This window comes from Cicer arietinum, chromosome 5 (genome assembly GCF_000331145.2).
Source record: "Cicer arietinum cultivar CDC Frontier isolate Library 1 chromosome 5, Cicar.CDCFrontier_v2.0, whole genome shotgun sequence".
NCBI lineage: Eukaryota > Viridiplantae > Streptophyta > Magnoliopsida > Fabales > Fabaceae > Cicer > Cicer arietinum.
In genome coordinates, this window is record NC_021164.2 from 47,622,815 (window position 1) to 47,637,890 (window position 15,076).

At 29.1% G+C, this 15,076-nt stretch overlaps 1 protein-coding gene across 2 annotated transcripts; it reads left to right on the top strand.

The window, feature by feature from the left end:
- The first annotated feature begins 3,495 nt into the window (after positions 1-3,495).
- Positions 3,496-8,708, top strand: LOC101495785 (protein JASON-like). 2 transcript variants are annotated; one of them, XM_027335157.2, is made up of 7 exons: positions 3,496-3,831; positions 4,855-4,906; positions 5,074-5,153; positions 6,675-6,922; positions 7,233-7,983; positions 8,067-8,149; positions 8,307-8,708. In XM_027335157.2, the coding sequence occupies exons 1-7, from the start codon at positions 3,736-3,738 to the stop codon at positions 8,413-8,415; spliced, it is 1,419 nt and encodes a 472-aa protein (XP_027190958.1). In that variant the 5' UTR covers positions 3,496-3,735; the 3' UTR covers positions 8,416-8,708. The 2 variants fall into 2 exon arrangements, with proteins under 2 accessions (XP_027190958.1, XP_004499969.1); XM_004499912.4 differs by having other exon boundaries at positions 3,497-3,831; positions 4,858-4,906.
- The last annotated feature ends 6,368 nt before the right edge of the window (positions 8,709-15,076 follow it).

Consider the following 15,076-nt stretch of genomic DNA (forward strand, 5'->3'; position numbering starts at 1 on the left):
TCCCTTATAATATTATTATTGTTATTTTTACTAGTAGTAGTAGGTTGTTGTTATTTTATTATTAAATGGTTATTATTATTATTGGTGTATTAGCGATTAAATGAGGGATTTACAAAGGGAAAAGGAGAGTAAAGATAATTATGAAGCATGAAATATGGAAGATACTAATAAGTTGTTGCACCTCTTGTTGGATGTTATGAACGATGTATTATGTGATGCTAATGAGTCAATTAGCTAACAATATGTAGAACGTGTTATACTTCCTTACCTCAATGCTTATCAAAGTTCCTAAAATTTATAATAATTAATAGAGCCGACTGAAGTGGTTTAGGAATCAACATAATAATATATAAATACTGATGAGAAACAACTTTGGCTTTGAATGTGACTCTGCTGTTAAGACTTTGACAGCTAGAGAAGAATTATGAAAGGAATACTAGAAGGTGAACTTTTCATAATCTTTTAAATATATTAATAGTTACATATTTAATACATCATCCTATTTGCAATATATTAACAATGAATAATTTATTATTTGTTAGTGTCACCCAAATCACAAACTTCGAGAAAAAAGTATGGTTGATTACGAGGAATTGAAGATCGTTTTTGGAGGTGGAATATCCATTGAAAATAGTTCTTTTGCATTAGACTTTAATGATACAAATGCAACAACTTTTGAAGAAGAAAATAGAGTATTTGTGATAAAAGATTTTTCATATGATCCTAATAGTGCCATACCACTATGAACCAAAATTCTATCAACCCCCATCACCAAACCATCCTAGTACTATGAACCAGTCTATAAGCCTCCATCACCAAACCATCCTGGTCCGCTATCACATTCCCCTTTGGGTTCAGAGGTTCCCATATAAAAACAAAATTGTTATAAGCAAAGTAGATATGTGTATGAAAAGAGTTCTAGTGCATCTACTAGTCTACTACAAACAATCGAGGAAAAGTTTTGGAAAATATTTCTATTGACACTGAGAGTATTGCTTTTAATTTTGAAAAGATTTCTAACATAATGGAGAAAAGAGAAAGAGATAGAGAGATGCATATGAAGAATAATATTTGAGATGTTATAAAAGAACTTCCAAATTTAGGTGACAAAACTCGTTACATGACGGCCGATAATGAAAATTGAATTTCTAACACTAGTTTTGTTTTTATTTATTCAAACTTTATAAATATTTATTATACTTTCTCATTCAATATTATAAATTCATAAAATATTTTGAAATCTTGTCTTACAAATTCATTAAAGTGTCTTCTAAAATTTTATAAAAATCCTTTTAAAATCTACACATTTCTACAACAATTTGATACTTAACATATACCTTGTATTGAATCACAACATTGAGAGGATTATGTCCCTCTCACGAAGAAATATGTCCCTCTTATGTTTCAAACAAACATTGAGAGGATTATGTCCCTCTCACACAAAGAAAGTAGATAATTATCTCTATATTTCAAACAAACTCATGTCTTTTAAAGGAAAATAATGCTACTTGAATTTTCATTCCATTTCGTATATATGATCGCTCATCCATTTCAAACTAACACGTCTTTTAAGGGATCATAATATTCAACAACAATCATAAGTCTTTTTCTGATTTTGTATTCTTTTACTGGTTTTATTGGATTGGGGCCGGTTGGCATCATGAATCACTCGATATAAATAAATAAAAAATAGACCTTCTATCAATCTATAAATCTTTAATAATGATAAAGTAAGTTGGCCGCCCTGTTTTTTTTTTTTTATATTTTCTTTTACAAATATTGTAATGTAAATATTATAAGTAACTAAAATTTTAAATTTAATTTAAATAATCAATAAATAAAAGATTGAACAATTATCATCAAATATTGGTTCCATTTGAGTTGTTATTTAATCAATAATTATTTTAAATATAAGAAAAAGTTGGTCAATAAAATTTAATTATTATATTTAAATTTTAGATTATATATAGTTAATTTTTTTTATATTCAAAATCAAATTGAATATTAAATTTATAAATTATAAATCAGTTGTAGATTATAAAAAGAACAAACACTATAATATGAGTACATGAATAAATATTTCGGGTAGAGGAAGTTAAGAAGTCCTCCTCAGTACTCATTATTTTCAATGATCAAATTTTCATGAAGGTTCTACGTATCTTTCTCCTCTTCAATGTTCAACCCAAAAGAAGGAAAGCATATTCTCCATTTCAGGTAACACGATGGATTTAGTCCAGCCCCATTGTTGCGAAACTCTTCACCAACCCACTGCATGGGATCTGAAACCACTTTCATATCGGTAGTACAAAATTTAGTCTATAATTTAATACTATTCTTTGTCATTTTTATAAAAGATATTTGTATTAAAATTTGGTTAATAGAATTTAATATATTTAATTCATAAAAAGATTGAAAAGAATATTCAAATATATAAAAATAAAGAATAAACTCTATTATATATACATTCTCTAATATAAAATATAAATAAAAATAATAATTAAAAAATTTATTTATTTAAATATATTAAATATATTAATTTTTAATTACTATTTTTATTTATATTTTATTATAAAGAGAGTCTAAAATGATAAGGCGTGTTTGATTATTATTTTAAAAATAATTTTTAAAAATTTGAAGATTTAACATAGAATAAGATTTGTTCTTATATATTTTTTCTATTAAAATATAATTTGTTTTTGAAAGTCTAGTCAAACATATCTTTAGTCCTTAACGGGAGCAACCATAATGAAAAAATTTATTTGCATGTATAAATTACTACTTCTTACTTTGATATACTTTTCAAGATAAATTTGGTAGTTAATGATGCTTTATTACTAAATTGATAAATCGACAAATCCAAAGTAGGTAGTTCAGTGAAAAATTAAGGGATACGGATGAAATTTTAAGATAGAAGACCAAAATTAACTTTTAAAACTAACATAATCATTTATTATGTATTAAAAAATTGATAAATTAATCATATATAATTTTTAATAAAGAAATAAATTTAGTTTATATATATTATTAACTAAATTTTTTTTAAATTATCAATTAATCACAATTATTAAATTATTAATAATATTTTACTTTTTTATAATTATTTATAAAATCACCATAATTGATCATGATTTATCTGATTATATAATTTTTTTTTAAAATAAAATAAATTTTATGTAAAATTAGTACACAAACACTTCAAACAATAGTATAATAACTTTTTTATTTTTAAGTTTAAAATTATATAAAATTACGTGAAAATTTAAAGAGATTTTTTGACAAAACAAATTATAGTAGCAATGCAATCTCTTAATTTTTTACTTTTTTTAATGAATATATATATTCAAAATGATTTCTTAAGAAGACTGCTTTGAACCGTTCACCCGCCGGTTTTAGCCGGCTTTTCCAAATTTCCCCCGGTTCACGGGTTTTTCTCTTGGTTTTTGTGCAGAGCGGGAGAAAAATACACTTTTCATTTCTCTCTCTCTTTCTTACACACTCAAACTACACACTTCACACACACACGAAAACCTCTCTCTCTTTCACGCTGTCTTCATTTCCGTTCAAATTCAAAAAAATAATACTATATATATATAAAAAAAAAGAATAAAAGGAAAAGAGGAAGAAAAGAAACGTTACCTTACCTTACCTCACCTGAAACTGGGTCCTCCTCAAATGATATGCACTGGTTAGGTTTCATTTTTTAGCTTCGTTTTCCGATCCATTTCCCGAACCATCATGGGTTGCTTATTCACTTGCTTCAGAGTTCGCGAAAACAAGCGCCACCTCCCTAAAACTACTACACTGCCGCCTTCTCGTCACACCAAACCTAACGTAACTAACAACCAAATAACCGACCCTAACTTTTTTTTTTTTGTTCTATGTTCTTCGTTGTTGTGGTTTTTGATTTTCTTCTTTTTTGTGAAGCCGTTTTTTTTAATCGGTTTTAAGGGTTATGAAATGATCAATGATATGATGGAAATTTCGATGAGTTTTTGGAGAAATTGTGAAATGAGAATGGTTATAATGTTAGCTTAATTTGAATTTTTTTCCCTCTTTACGATTATGAATTTCTTGATTGCGGTTCTGATGAAATGATGTATGATTTCCTGAAATTTGGAAGAGATTTTGGTGTGGAGAAATTGTGAAATGAGAGTAGTTGTAGTATTAGCTTAATTTGGTTGAATTTGAACTATTATTCTGTTTGCGATTATGAATTTGTTGATTGCAGGTTATAATGAAAAAATGGATAATTTTTTTAAAATAAAATTGAAGATTTTTGGTTCTGGAGAGATTTTGAAATGAGAATAGTTGAAATGTTAGCTTAATTTGAATGTTTTCCCTCTTTGCGAGTATGAATTTGTTGATTGCAGGTTCTGATTGAAATGGTGTATGGTTTACTGAAATTTTGAAGAGATTTTGTTGTGGAGAAATTGTGAAATGAGATTAGTTGTAATGTTAGCTTAATTTGGTTGAATTTGAACTTTTTTTCTAATTTACGAAGATGAATTTGTTGATTACACGTTCTGATGAAATTATGGATGATTTTTTTTTTTATTTTTTTTTTTTTAATTTTTTTATTTATTTAATTTTGAAGAGTTTTTGTTGTGGAGAAATTGTGATATGAGAATAGTTGTGATGTTAGCTTAATTTGACTGAATTTGAATTTTTATCTTTTTTTTGGCGACGATGAATTTGTTGATTTAAGAATTTGGCATCTGAGATTTTAGGATATTATTTTGTTCCAAAAATATGAAATAGCTCTATTAGTCTTTGAATTTTGCTGATTCTATGAATGTTATTTTAATTATTAATTTTTGTTTTTTTATGAGTGATATGATTTTGCTGTTTGTAAAGCAGGATGTTGTGGTCTCTCGAAATCGTTTGTCTTCTTTGTTTCTATCTGAAGGTAAATTTTATTTTTCTATCATTCTTGTTATTATGTGTTCTTTTTTTAATCAACTTTATTGTTACATATGTGGCTTTCTCATTTGTTGCATATTAGTCTTTCGGAGTCCAGTTATTCTCCAAGATTCTTGGTGAATGTACTAATTTTGTGATTTGAATTTTGAAAAGAGGGAGAAGACAATGTGGGCCATAATGGGAAGAATTTTGACGAGGGATCTCAGAGAGATGACAGGGAGCTCAAAGATGAGGTATGTTTCGTTGTTTTTTATTGTTGTGTATCATTAGCATAGTTGCAACTGTTTGTTGTGTGATTTTTCTTACATGATTATCTGTTTGGAGTTTTTTTTTTTGTAGTTTGTAATTATGTGTAGTAAGCCATTTTGTTCGTGATAACTCTACTTCATAGTATTGAACTTCAAGATGCTGAACATGTGTTATTTTGTGATTTTAATCGAGCTTCTTTCAATTTATTGATTAAATAAAAACAAAAATAGAGTGGCACCCAAGAGTTATTTTCCATGCTTACACATACCATTGAATTTTAAGAAAACATTCAAAAAGATTTGAGAATGGTCAGAATCAGGACCTGAAGGTGTTCTTTTAATTTTTTTTTACAATTTTAACCAACTGTCAAGGTATTGAGAGGAACATACATTTCAGACACTAGGTAGCACACATTTTTATTTGATCCGGATCCTTCTTTATTGTCCTTTTCCATTGTTTTCACTACATTGTGAGTAATGAACTGAAGCATGCTCAGATTCCCAATGCCACAGTATTGAATTGAATGGTATCTATAATTTATAATTTGCCGAAGTGAGGTTTAAACAGGGTTCCCAATTATGTTTATGGTAGGAAGTAACAATACTTACTTGTTTAATGGTATAACATGCTTTAACTCAGTTTGTCGATGAACCATTGTTAGTATACCACTTACCATGACACAAAGAAAGTCTTGACACACTACATTGTATTTTTCTGTCACATGATTCTGGCAGCAGGGTAACTTACAGATAATCTTACCTTACATAACACTGCATCTACTGTTTTTTTAAATGCACTAGCACATTGTAGTTTCAAAATGGTAGTCATTTTTAATTGTAGCAACTAAGATTTTTATGTTGGAAGGTATTTGGGATGACAAGATCTACATTTTGGTCCAACTCCCCTAACTTCACTGCAATCTCTTGCTATTTTATTACATTTTTTGCTCTTTCCTAGTTTTGAAGGATGTCGTTTTGATATAAAAATGAAAGTTTTTGATGATATTTTAACAATATTCTTGTGGTTAAGTCTGTTTGCTCATTCCCAGTTTTACACCCTGGATCACTTTGTAATGAAGGTAGAAATTCTGTGGTTGGCCATGGTACATTCGTGACAATGAATCATGCTATGTCATATATGAGCCATGAACCATATATCTATCTACTGTATCATTTAATTGGGAACATATGCATGTCCTCACACAGAAACTTTTTGTAAATCTTAGAAAACTCAATTAGGTAAAATTTCTAATGTCTTGCTGTGGAAGGAAATGAACCTTGACAGAATATTTCTTTAAATTTGTTTTTGATATTGTACACATTAAATTTTAGTTATCATGAGTGAAGTATGTTTCATTGTTTACAAACAAAATTAACAAAAATACCTGTTTAAGTCCTTTCTGTATTCTATTTAATCTGTTGATTCTTACTTTAATATGGGTGCATATTTAGTTATGCTTTGTTATTATTTAAGTTTGTTCACGTGATTTGATAAACATTCTGCAGGCCAAGTTTTTGAAAGCTTGTGGTACCATAGCAAGTACCCCTGATAAAATTCAGAAAGCATCGGAAAAACTGAAAGTGTCGCCTTCTTATAGTAAAGATTCTGGTCCTCCAAAGTTTCGTTCTTGGCTTCTCGATTCATCTGCTCAAAATGTTCCAATTGATGTCCAACCATTCAATCCACCAACTCCCAAAAAACAGTGTGAAGAATGGGAAAAAAGAACGGAATGTTCGGACCACACACCAAGCAGGTTATAATCTCTGTATTTAGTCTGTTTGATGCTGATATTGAATGTGGAAACAACCATTCAATCAATTTAGGTGGATGTTTTGTTATTTATTCGGAGCACTGGGAACACCACCTTGTTAAGAAAGGCTTCAGTTTATGACTGTTAAAGAACCTAAGAAAAACTGTTCTATAAAGTGTTTCAGAAAATGATTCTTACTTTTTTCCTTTTGGAATTTTTAGGGGCATATTTTACGCGGTTTTCACTGAATGGGCTCATGTATTTTGATCATATTAAACATCCTTCTCGCAAGTTAATTTCTTTTCATTTTCAGCTGTATCTCCAATGCACACAATACTCAATGGGATCATCTTGACTCTACAGAAGGAAGTGGGTCTGGGAGCTGTCATCCTTCCGATGGGACTGAAATGAATATGGCTTCTGTTTCACCTTGGCCATCAACCACATATACTAAGGAAAGGAACAGGTCAACGCATTTTGAATGTGAGACTGAAATTTCATCCTGCGAGTCATCAGATTATAGTGGATGGCATATGAAGAATACAGAGTCACCGAATCCTACCCCAATCAAGCTATCTGAAGGGATGCAAACTCCTGGAACTGTTTACCCTGCAATTTCAAAAGAGTTGCCAAATGGCAAGCCTCAAGTTATGTCGCAGTTTGTGTATCCAACTAGCAGCCTAGGTGAGGATATCTCTAAGAGCAAGATACTTGAGGAAGAGGAACCTATTTCTGTGCAAGATTCAAGGAAACTGAGCGAATCAAGTGAGCAGTCTCAAAATGCAACTTCTACACCAGATAAAGGGTTAAACAAAATGCCTTGTGAAAATGAATTTAAGGTGGAAGAAAGCTTATCTTCTTGGTTGAAGCCTGCATCTGTCATTTTGGAGGAGAGAAGCAAGAAAATGGAGATGGGCTATATTCACGTCCGCAAAACTCCTGCTGACAGGCCCATCATTGGGATGGTTGCTGCACACTGGATTGAAGATGAACACTCTGATGTTCCTCCTCCTAAGTGGTGGGATGGCAACGGCATACCAAATTCGACCAACAAGTACAAAGAAGTATGACATGTAGTATCTGTTTTCTACATGAAAGAATTTGAGATCTCGATGTTATACACCTAAAATGCTCTGATTGTTTTCAGGACCAGAAAGTGAGCTGGCATGCTACGCCGTTTGAAGAGAGGTTAGAGAAGGCATTATCTGAGGAGACTGTCATCTCTAAAAGGTATGCCTGTATTAGCACTGCTTGCTTGAGCTTTATTCACCTTTGAAAGTTAAAAATTTCAACAAATAGTGTTAGAAAGGAGGAATGTCTTTTTAGCATTTTTCTATTTTGATTAGGTGAATAATATTGTCCTTTCAATTTGTTATTTGGTTCACAGGAAAGATGTTTGTGGAAAACCAATTGCTTTTGATGAGAGTGAAGAAAGTGATACTGCACTGTCTCAGTTGAAATCTTCAACTCATTCACAGTCTGTGGTGTCATTTTAATATTCAACATTTAAGTCCGAATGCAATGCTGATTGGTTGGAACAAGCCCCTCCTCCATTAATCAAATTTTGTGATGCTATAGAGCTGTGTGGCCTTCTTGTATTGTACATAATTGATGAGATTGTTGGTCAAATATTGGGCATTGGGAGATTGGTCTTTATCAGTTGAAAAATTTCAAGCTGTTCAATGTTGATATTATATATGAACTTAATTTCGGTTAAGAGCTTGTGGTGCCTGAATGCATAAACTTTGATTATGTTAGTCCTACCAGCCGAAATAGACTTCATGTGTCTTATGGTTTGTGTACTAGAAATTTAGAAAGAATAAGATATGTTTGGTTCCCATTTTTTAACTGTCAACCACGTTTGGGTTAGTCAAACTTAAATGTCATTTGAACATAAATTGACAAAAAATAATTATGCATAACAAACATATTCTTATTATTTTTTGTACACACATTAGACCCATTTTTTTTCAAATTATACTCAGCACAATTTAAGTAGAAAAAATGGGACTAATTTGAGTATAATTATACGCAGCACAATTTAATTGACAAAGAATAATTTAAGTATAATTATATTTTGTTAGATACTAAATTGTGTTTCGTCCAAATTATCGCGGATAGGAATGGTAATAGGCTAGGTTGTCTGTCAGAGGTTTATGGTCTGACCTATTTAATAAAAAGATTAGACTCAGACTATTTTTAAAGTCTATTTATTTAAATAGGTCAGCTTCAAACTTATAAAAAAGTCTATTAGTCCTGACAGGTCGGCCTATATATATTTTATTATTTATTAATGTTATTTTTTATTATTATATTAATAATATTTTTTTCCTATTTTAAATTATATCAGTTAGTCAACTACTCAGTAGTCATTCCATATTCGGTAGCCGTTCCATATTTGGTAGTCGTTCCATATTCGGTAGTCATTCAATTAGTCAATCAAGTGATTCTATATTTGTTTGAGAGGTAATAATGGGTGCATTTGTTTCAGAAAAAAATCTATTATTTGAAACCAAAAATTATGTTTTAGGGTTTAAAGGATGTTTGTTTCAGATATTTTTAAAATTATTTTGTTAGAAAAATTATTTTTTGTTTAATTAAATGAGCTCAAAGGCCAAATTGAAGATTTGTTGGAGAAGAAATTTATTAGGCCAAGTGTATCACCATGGAGAGCTCCGGCGTTGCTAGTTAAGAAGAAGGACGGAAGCTCGCGCTTATGTGTGGATTATAGACAACTTAATAAGGCAACTATTAAGAATCGTTATCCTTTGCCACACATCGATGATTTGACGGATCAGTTGAGAGGAGCCGCGGTATTTTTGAAGATTGACTTGAAGTCGAGTTACCACTAGATTTGAGTAAGAGAAGGAGATATTCAGAAAACTGCTTTCAGAACCCGTTATGAACAATATGAATATCTTGTTATGTCGTTTGGAGTTACCAATGCACCAACAATTTTTATGGACTACATGAACATAATCTTTAGTATATTCCTAGATAAATTTGGTGTGGTGTTCATTGATGAAATATTAATTTATTTAAGGACTGAGGAAGAACATTTGCGCCAAGTTCTTGAAATTTTACGCGAGAAACAATTGTATGCCAATCTTTTGAAGTGTGAGTTTTTGCTAGAAGAAGTGAATTTCTTAGGACATGTGATCATAACCAAGGAAGGAATCGATGACATCTACGATTTACGATATATCACATGTCCTAGGTGAATAGTACTGGTCTGTGATAGGCGGTACATTTACGATTTACGCTTTTTAGTAAATCGTGCTGACCCATGATAGGTGGCACCTCGGTAAATAGTACTGGTCTGTGATAGACGGTACATTTACAATTTACGTTCTTTAGTAAATCGTGCTGACCCGTGATAGGTGGCACCTCGGTAAATAGTACTTGCCTGTGATAGGTGGTACATTTACGATTTACGTTCTTTAGTAAATCGTGGTGACCCATGATAGGTGGCACCTCAATAAATATTACTTGTATGTGATAGGCGGTACATTTGATAGGTGGCACCTTGGTAAATAGTATTGGTTTGTGATATGCGATACATTTACGATTTACATTTTTTAGTAAATCGTGCTGACCCGTGATAGGTGGCACATCAGTAAATAGTACTGACCTGTGATAGGTGGTACATTTACGATTTACTCTTTTTAGTAAATCATGATGACCCGTGATATGTGGCACATCAGTAATTAGTACTGATATGTGATAGGTGGTACAATTATGATTTACGCCCCTTCGAGGAGGGTTTTGATTCGAATTTCGGAATTCATGCATTTTGGCATATACGCATTGCTTTAGGGTGCTTGGCACGCGAGTCATGTTTGATATATTGTGATGATTGCATATGTATACTCAGTTGTTGTTGTGATTGTGCCGTAATTGGTAAGTGTGATTGTTTGGGATTTGTTTGTAAGTGTTGATTGATTGCGAAACCATTTCGAAACTGAATTCTGCAGTTGTATTCGAATACAAGGATGTTGTAGTCGAATACAGTTGTCCTGATTTTGCTACTGACTTATGAAACAACATTGTATTTGAATACAAGAAGGTTGTAGTCGAATACAGTTGTCTTGATTTTGCTACTAACTTATGAAACAACGTTGTATTCGAATATAAGGAGGTTGTAGTCGAATACAGTTGTCCTGATTTTGCTACTGACTTACAAAATAACACTGTATTCGAATACAAGGATGCTATATTCGAATACGATAGTCTAGTTTTGTTAAAAACTTCATTTTTCAACTTTGATTATGCATGTTTGGCATACAAAAACCCTTTCAAAGAGTATGTTAGGTTGAAAGGTTATTTTGTGCATTTAAAATTTAAATGTTATGTGATATTTGTTAATTTCGGTTGGTGACCTTTACAATTATTGTGGAAATCTGGGTTTTGCCATCAGATGAGAACCAGGATCATCCTACCGGTTAGTACTCTGGAGATGGGAAGGTAGTTAGACATACCTGACCGATGATGTGTCAGAAGGATCTTGCGGGGCGCGTGGAGATCACCCGAGTTGTATAGTTGTTTTTTGTAGCATGATTAGATTAGATGGTTGTATAGGGATTAATTGTCTTTCTTTTGGGAATGTATTTACTTCTATTTGGAAGACTATATCTATACCTCATATTGTCAACTTGACTTTTATTTTGATGGGTCCTTGTACCATTTTTTTGATGCGACGTGGAGAAGTTTAAATTCTTCGAGAAATGCTTTTGTACAGGTGTCTACCGAGAATACCTAGGGGTTTGAGCTATGTCTGATAGGTCTCATAGTTCCGATGTATTTTATTGTTTAAATACTTTGGGTTTGTATTTCAAAAACTATTTTCGCTGCTTGTAAATATTTGTTGACTTTTGTCGTTATATTACGACTTAAATATTTTATTCAAAAGTATTTCTTCCTTTATTTTTGAAATTCGATTTTTGTTTTGAAAAAGAAAAAACGAATTGTTACAAATTTATTATTAAATGTCGCAAGTTTAAAATTCATTTATAAATAAAATTTTTATAGATAAATATTAGTAAATTAAGTTTTAAGTTAATTTTTTTAAAATTCTTATAACTCTATCTGTGTTATTTGTGTTTAAAATAAGTTATCGATTGTGGTTTATATAGATAATTGAATTTTTTATTTACATTGACATGACTCAGGTGTGGAATTTTGTATTGTCATACATTATGCATAAATTTATTGTAAAATAATACAAATTATAATGTCACGATCTACTATATACTATATACTAGTATTAGGAAAATATTTAAAACTTAAATGTTAATAACAAAATATATAAATATATATATATATATATATATATATATATATATATATCTTATATTAAATCGATATTAATCGAGTCACAATAAAAATTATAAACTATTACTTTTCGAAAGTTTCGTAAATTTTTTTTTTATAACTTTTAAATATTGTACACTTTACTAATATTATAGAATGTGCATCTCTTAATTCAAAATTTTATGCAATAAAAAAAAAGTAATAAAGTTAAAAAAAAAGAAAGAAAATAAAAAAAAAGACAGACAAAGAAAAACAACGAGTAAATTGACAAATTGATTTTTGAAATTGTAAGTATTGATTAAATTAGTTCATAAATTTTGCAAATTGGTAAATATATCTCTGAAATTGTAAAATATTAATTAAAATAGTTTATATTTAAATATTTATCGTTAAAGACTATGATATGACATGTTAATTAAATATGTGACTTATCTACATTGATCTCATATCAATGTCATAAGATGAATTAATTGTTGTATGAAACTTAGATTTTTTAAGAATTAATATTTTAATAGTTAATTGCAATTACAATTTTTCATAAATTTGTCTTTAAAATAACAAAATTTTATTGAAAATTTATTTTAAGAAAATAACATTGAAGTGAAATATCACATCAAACTATCCAACATAAATATTAGAAGAAACTTTTTAATCGATATTTTATAATTTTTTTATTAATTTATAAAATTTAAGTGTTAATTTAACCAAATAAAAAAAAAAAAACAAAGGAAAATAATGAATATAAAACGAAGGTACCGGAGGCAGTGAAGAATTAGGGTAGCGAGAAAGTGGCAGTGATGAGTGAGAGAAGAAAGTGCTAGAAGCTGCAAGGAAAAATGGAAGTAACATGTGGATAGTAATACCAATCTGAATCAAAAGGGGTTTATATCATTCCATGATGTTCTCTTTTGTTTATAATAGTTTTCAATCTGAATCAACCTTCCTCTCCTTGTTGCTCGCGTTTTCTTCTCTTCTCTCTTGGCACTTTCAATTCGCAATAACCCTAAAAACCTCGTGATGATAATCTGAAGGTTCTTTCTATTTTTCTTTAATAAATGAAATTATTGTGATTTTGATTCTGTTTTACTTAAAGCTTCTCCCAGCAATTTCCCACTTTATTTTTTTAATTATTTATTTTGCTTTTTTGTTTCGCGATTCTGTTTATGTTCTCTAAAAATGTTCGAAAGAAAAGGTATTTGTTCTCTTGAAATTTTTTCACTAGTTTTGATTATTTTAATTATTGTACACCTTTCAGCTTTTAGATCTTTGGCACCAGTAATTTAATTTGTGTTTGCTGTGTTTTATAGTTTTGATTTTGAGTGTATGTGTTTTATAGTTTTGATTTTGAGTGTATGTGTTTTATAGTTAGAGTCAAAAATTGAAAACAAAGGGATAAAGCAATGGTGATATTAGTTTGCTGAATTTTGAGAAATCTCTCGTGATCTCAGCATTGTAACTTTTAGCTGTTGCCCCCATTGGACTCGTGTGTTTTTTGTAAAACATTTTTTTTAACAATAAGTCTTAAATAGAACATAATTTCTTCTCCCACTTTCAATATTATCTGAATATATATTTTGGAGACTTTGAGAATACAGGGGTGCGAGGAGAAACTACTTAAATACAATTTTAGTCTTGTACTTCCTTTCTTCCATAGATTACATTCCTAAATTTGTGAGGTGGTGTTGCTTTAGTTTGAGATGTGCAGCAATATAGAGTGGATGAAGAGCAAGTGTGAGATCGAAATCAAACATACATCAATAAGGGTCATATTTTCTCTGAATTCAGTTATGAACCTACAAGTTATGATATTTGAAAATTTTATCCTCAACATGAATATGAGTTAGGAGAATAGGATAAGAATATTAATTAATTTAATTATCTTTACAAAAAAAAATTTAAAATATAAAATAAAAAAAAATTATAAAATATATTTTAAAATATAAATAAAAATAATTAATAAAATTTGATATTAAATTTAAAAATAAAATATTAATAATTAATTTATAAATTGTTTATTATTTTATTATAAAGATAGTTTTGTATTTTTATATAATTTAATAAATTATATTCAAAATTATGAAAATTAATTGAAATTTTAAAATAAATATAATTTGTTTATAAGGGTATTATTGTCATTTATATATCATCATATATTTATTTACATTATAATTATAACAAGTAAAATAGAATTATTTAGTTATTTATAATTTTGTTTTTAAAATTTAAATTGTTTATTTAGTAGTGTCAATGAGTAGTTTTAAATATAAAATTCTTTCATTTTATATTTAATATTTTAGTATTTTTATTTTAAATTTATAATATTTAAAATATAATAAGTTAATTAAAAAGATTGATATATAATTGTTCATAATAGTAATTTTTTATTTAAATATAATATATATTATATGATATCATGATGAGAAATGTATCAAATACATTACAAAATAAAATATTTTTATGCAGTTGGTTATCATGTGTAGTCATGTGTAGGGATGGAAATAGGTCAGATTGGTCGGTATATCAGGCAGGCCAGACTTTATTTTAAACAGATAAGGCTAATACTTTTAAAAAAGTCAATTTAGTTAAAAATATCATGCTACAGACCATATAATAAGCTTTTAGGCCTATTAGGCCAGTATATTTAAATAATTTTTTTTTACTACTATAATTATTATATTAAATTTTGATCTTTTTATTATATATTCAACTTTTAGTAATTAATGTATATTAATTTCACTTAGTTTTTGATATAATTAAAAGTATTATTATAAAATATAATTTAAGGATAATGTATATAAAGTCATATTCTTCAAAATGTGATGTTAAATATCAAAATAGAACTTATTT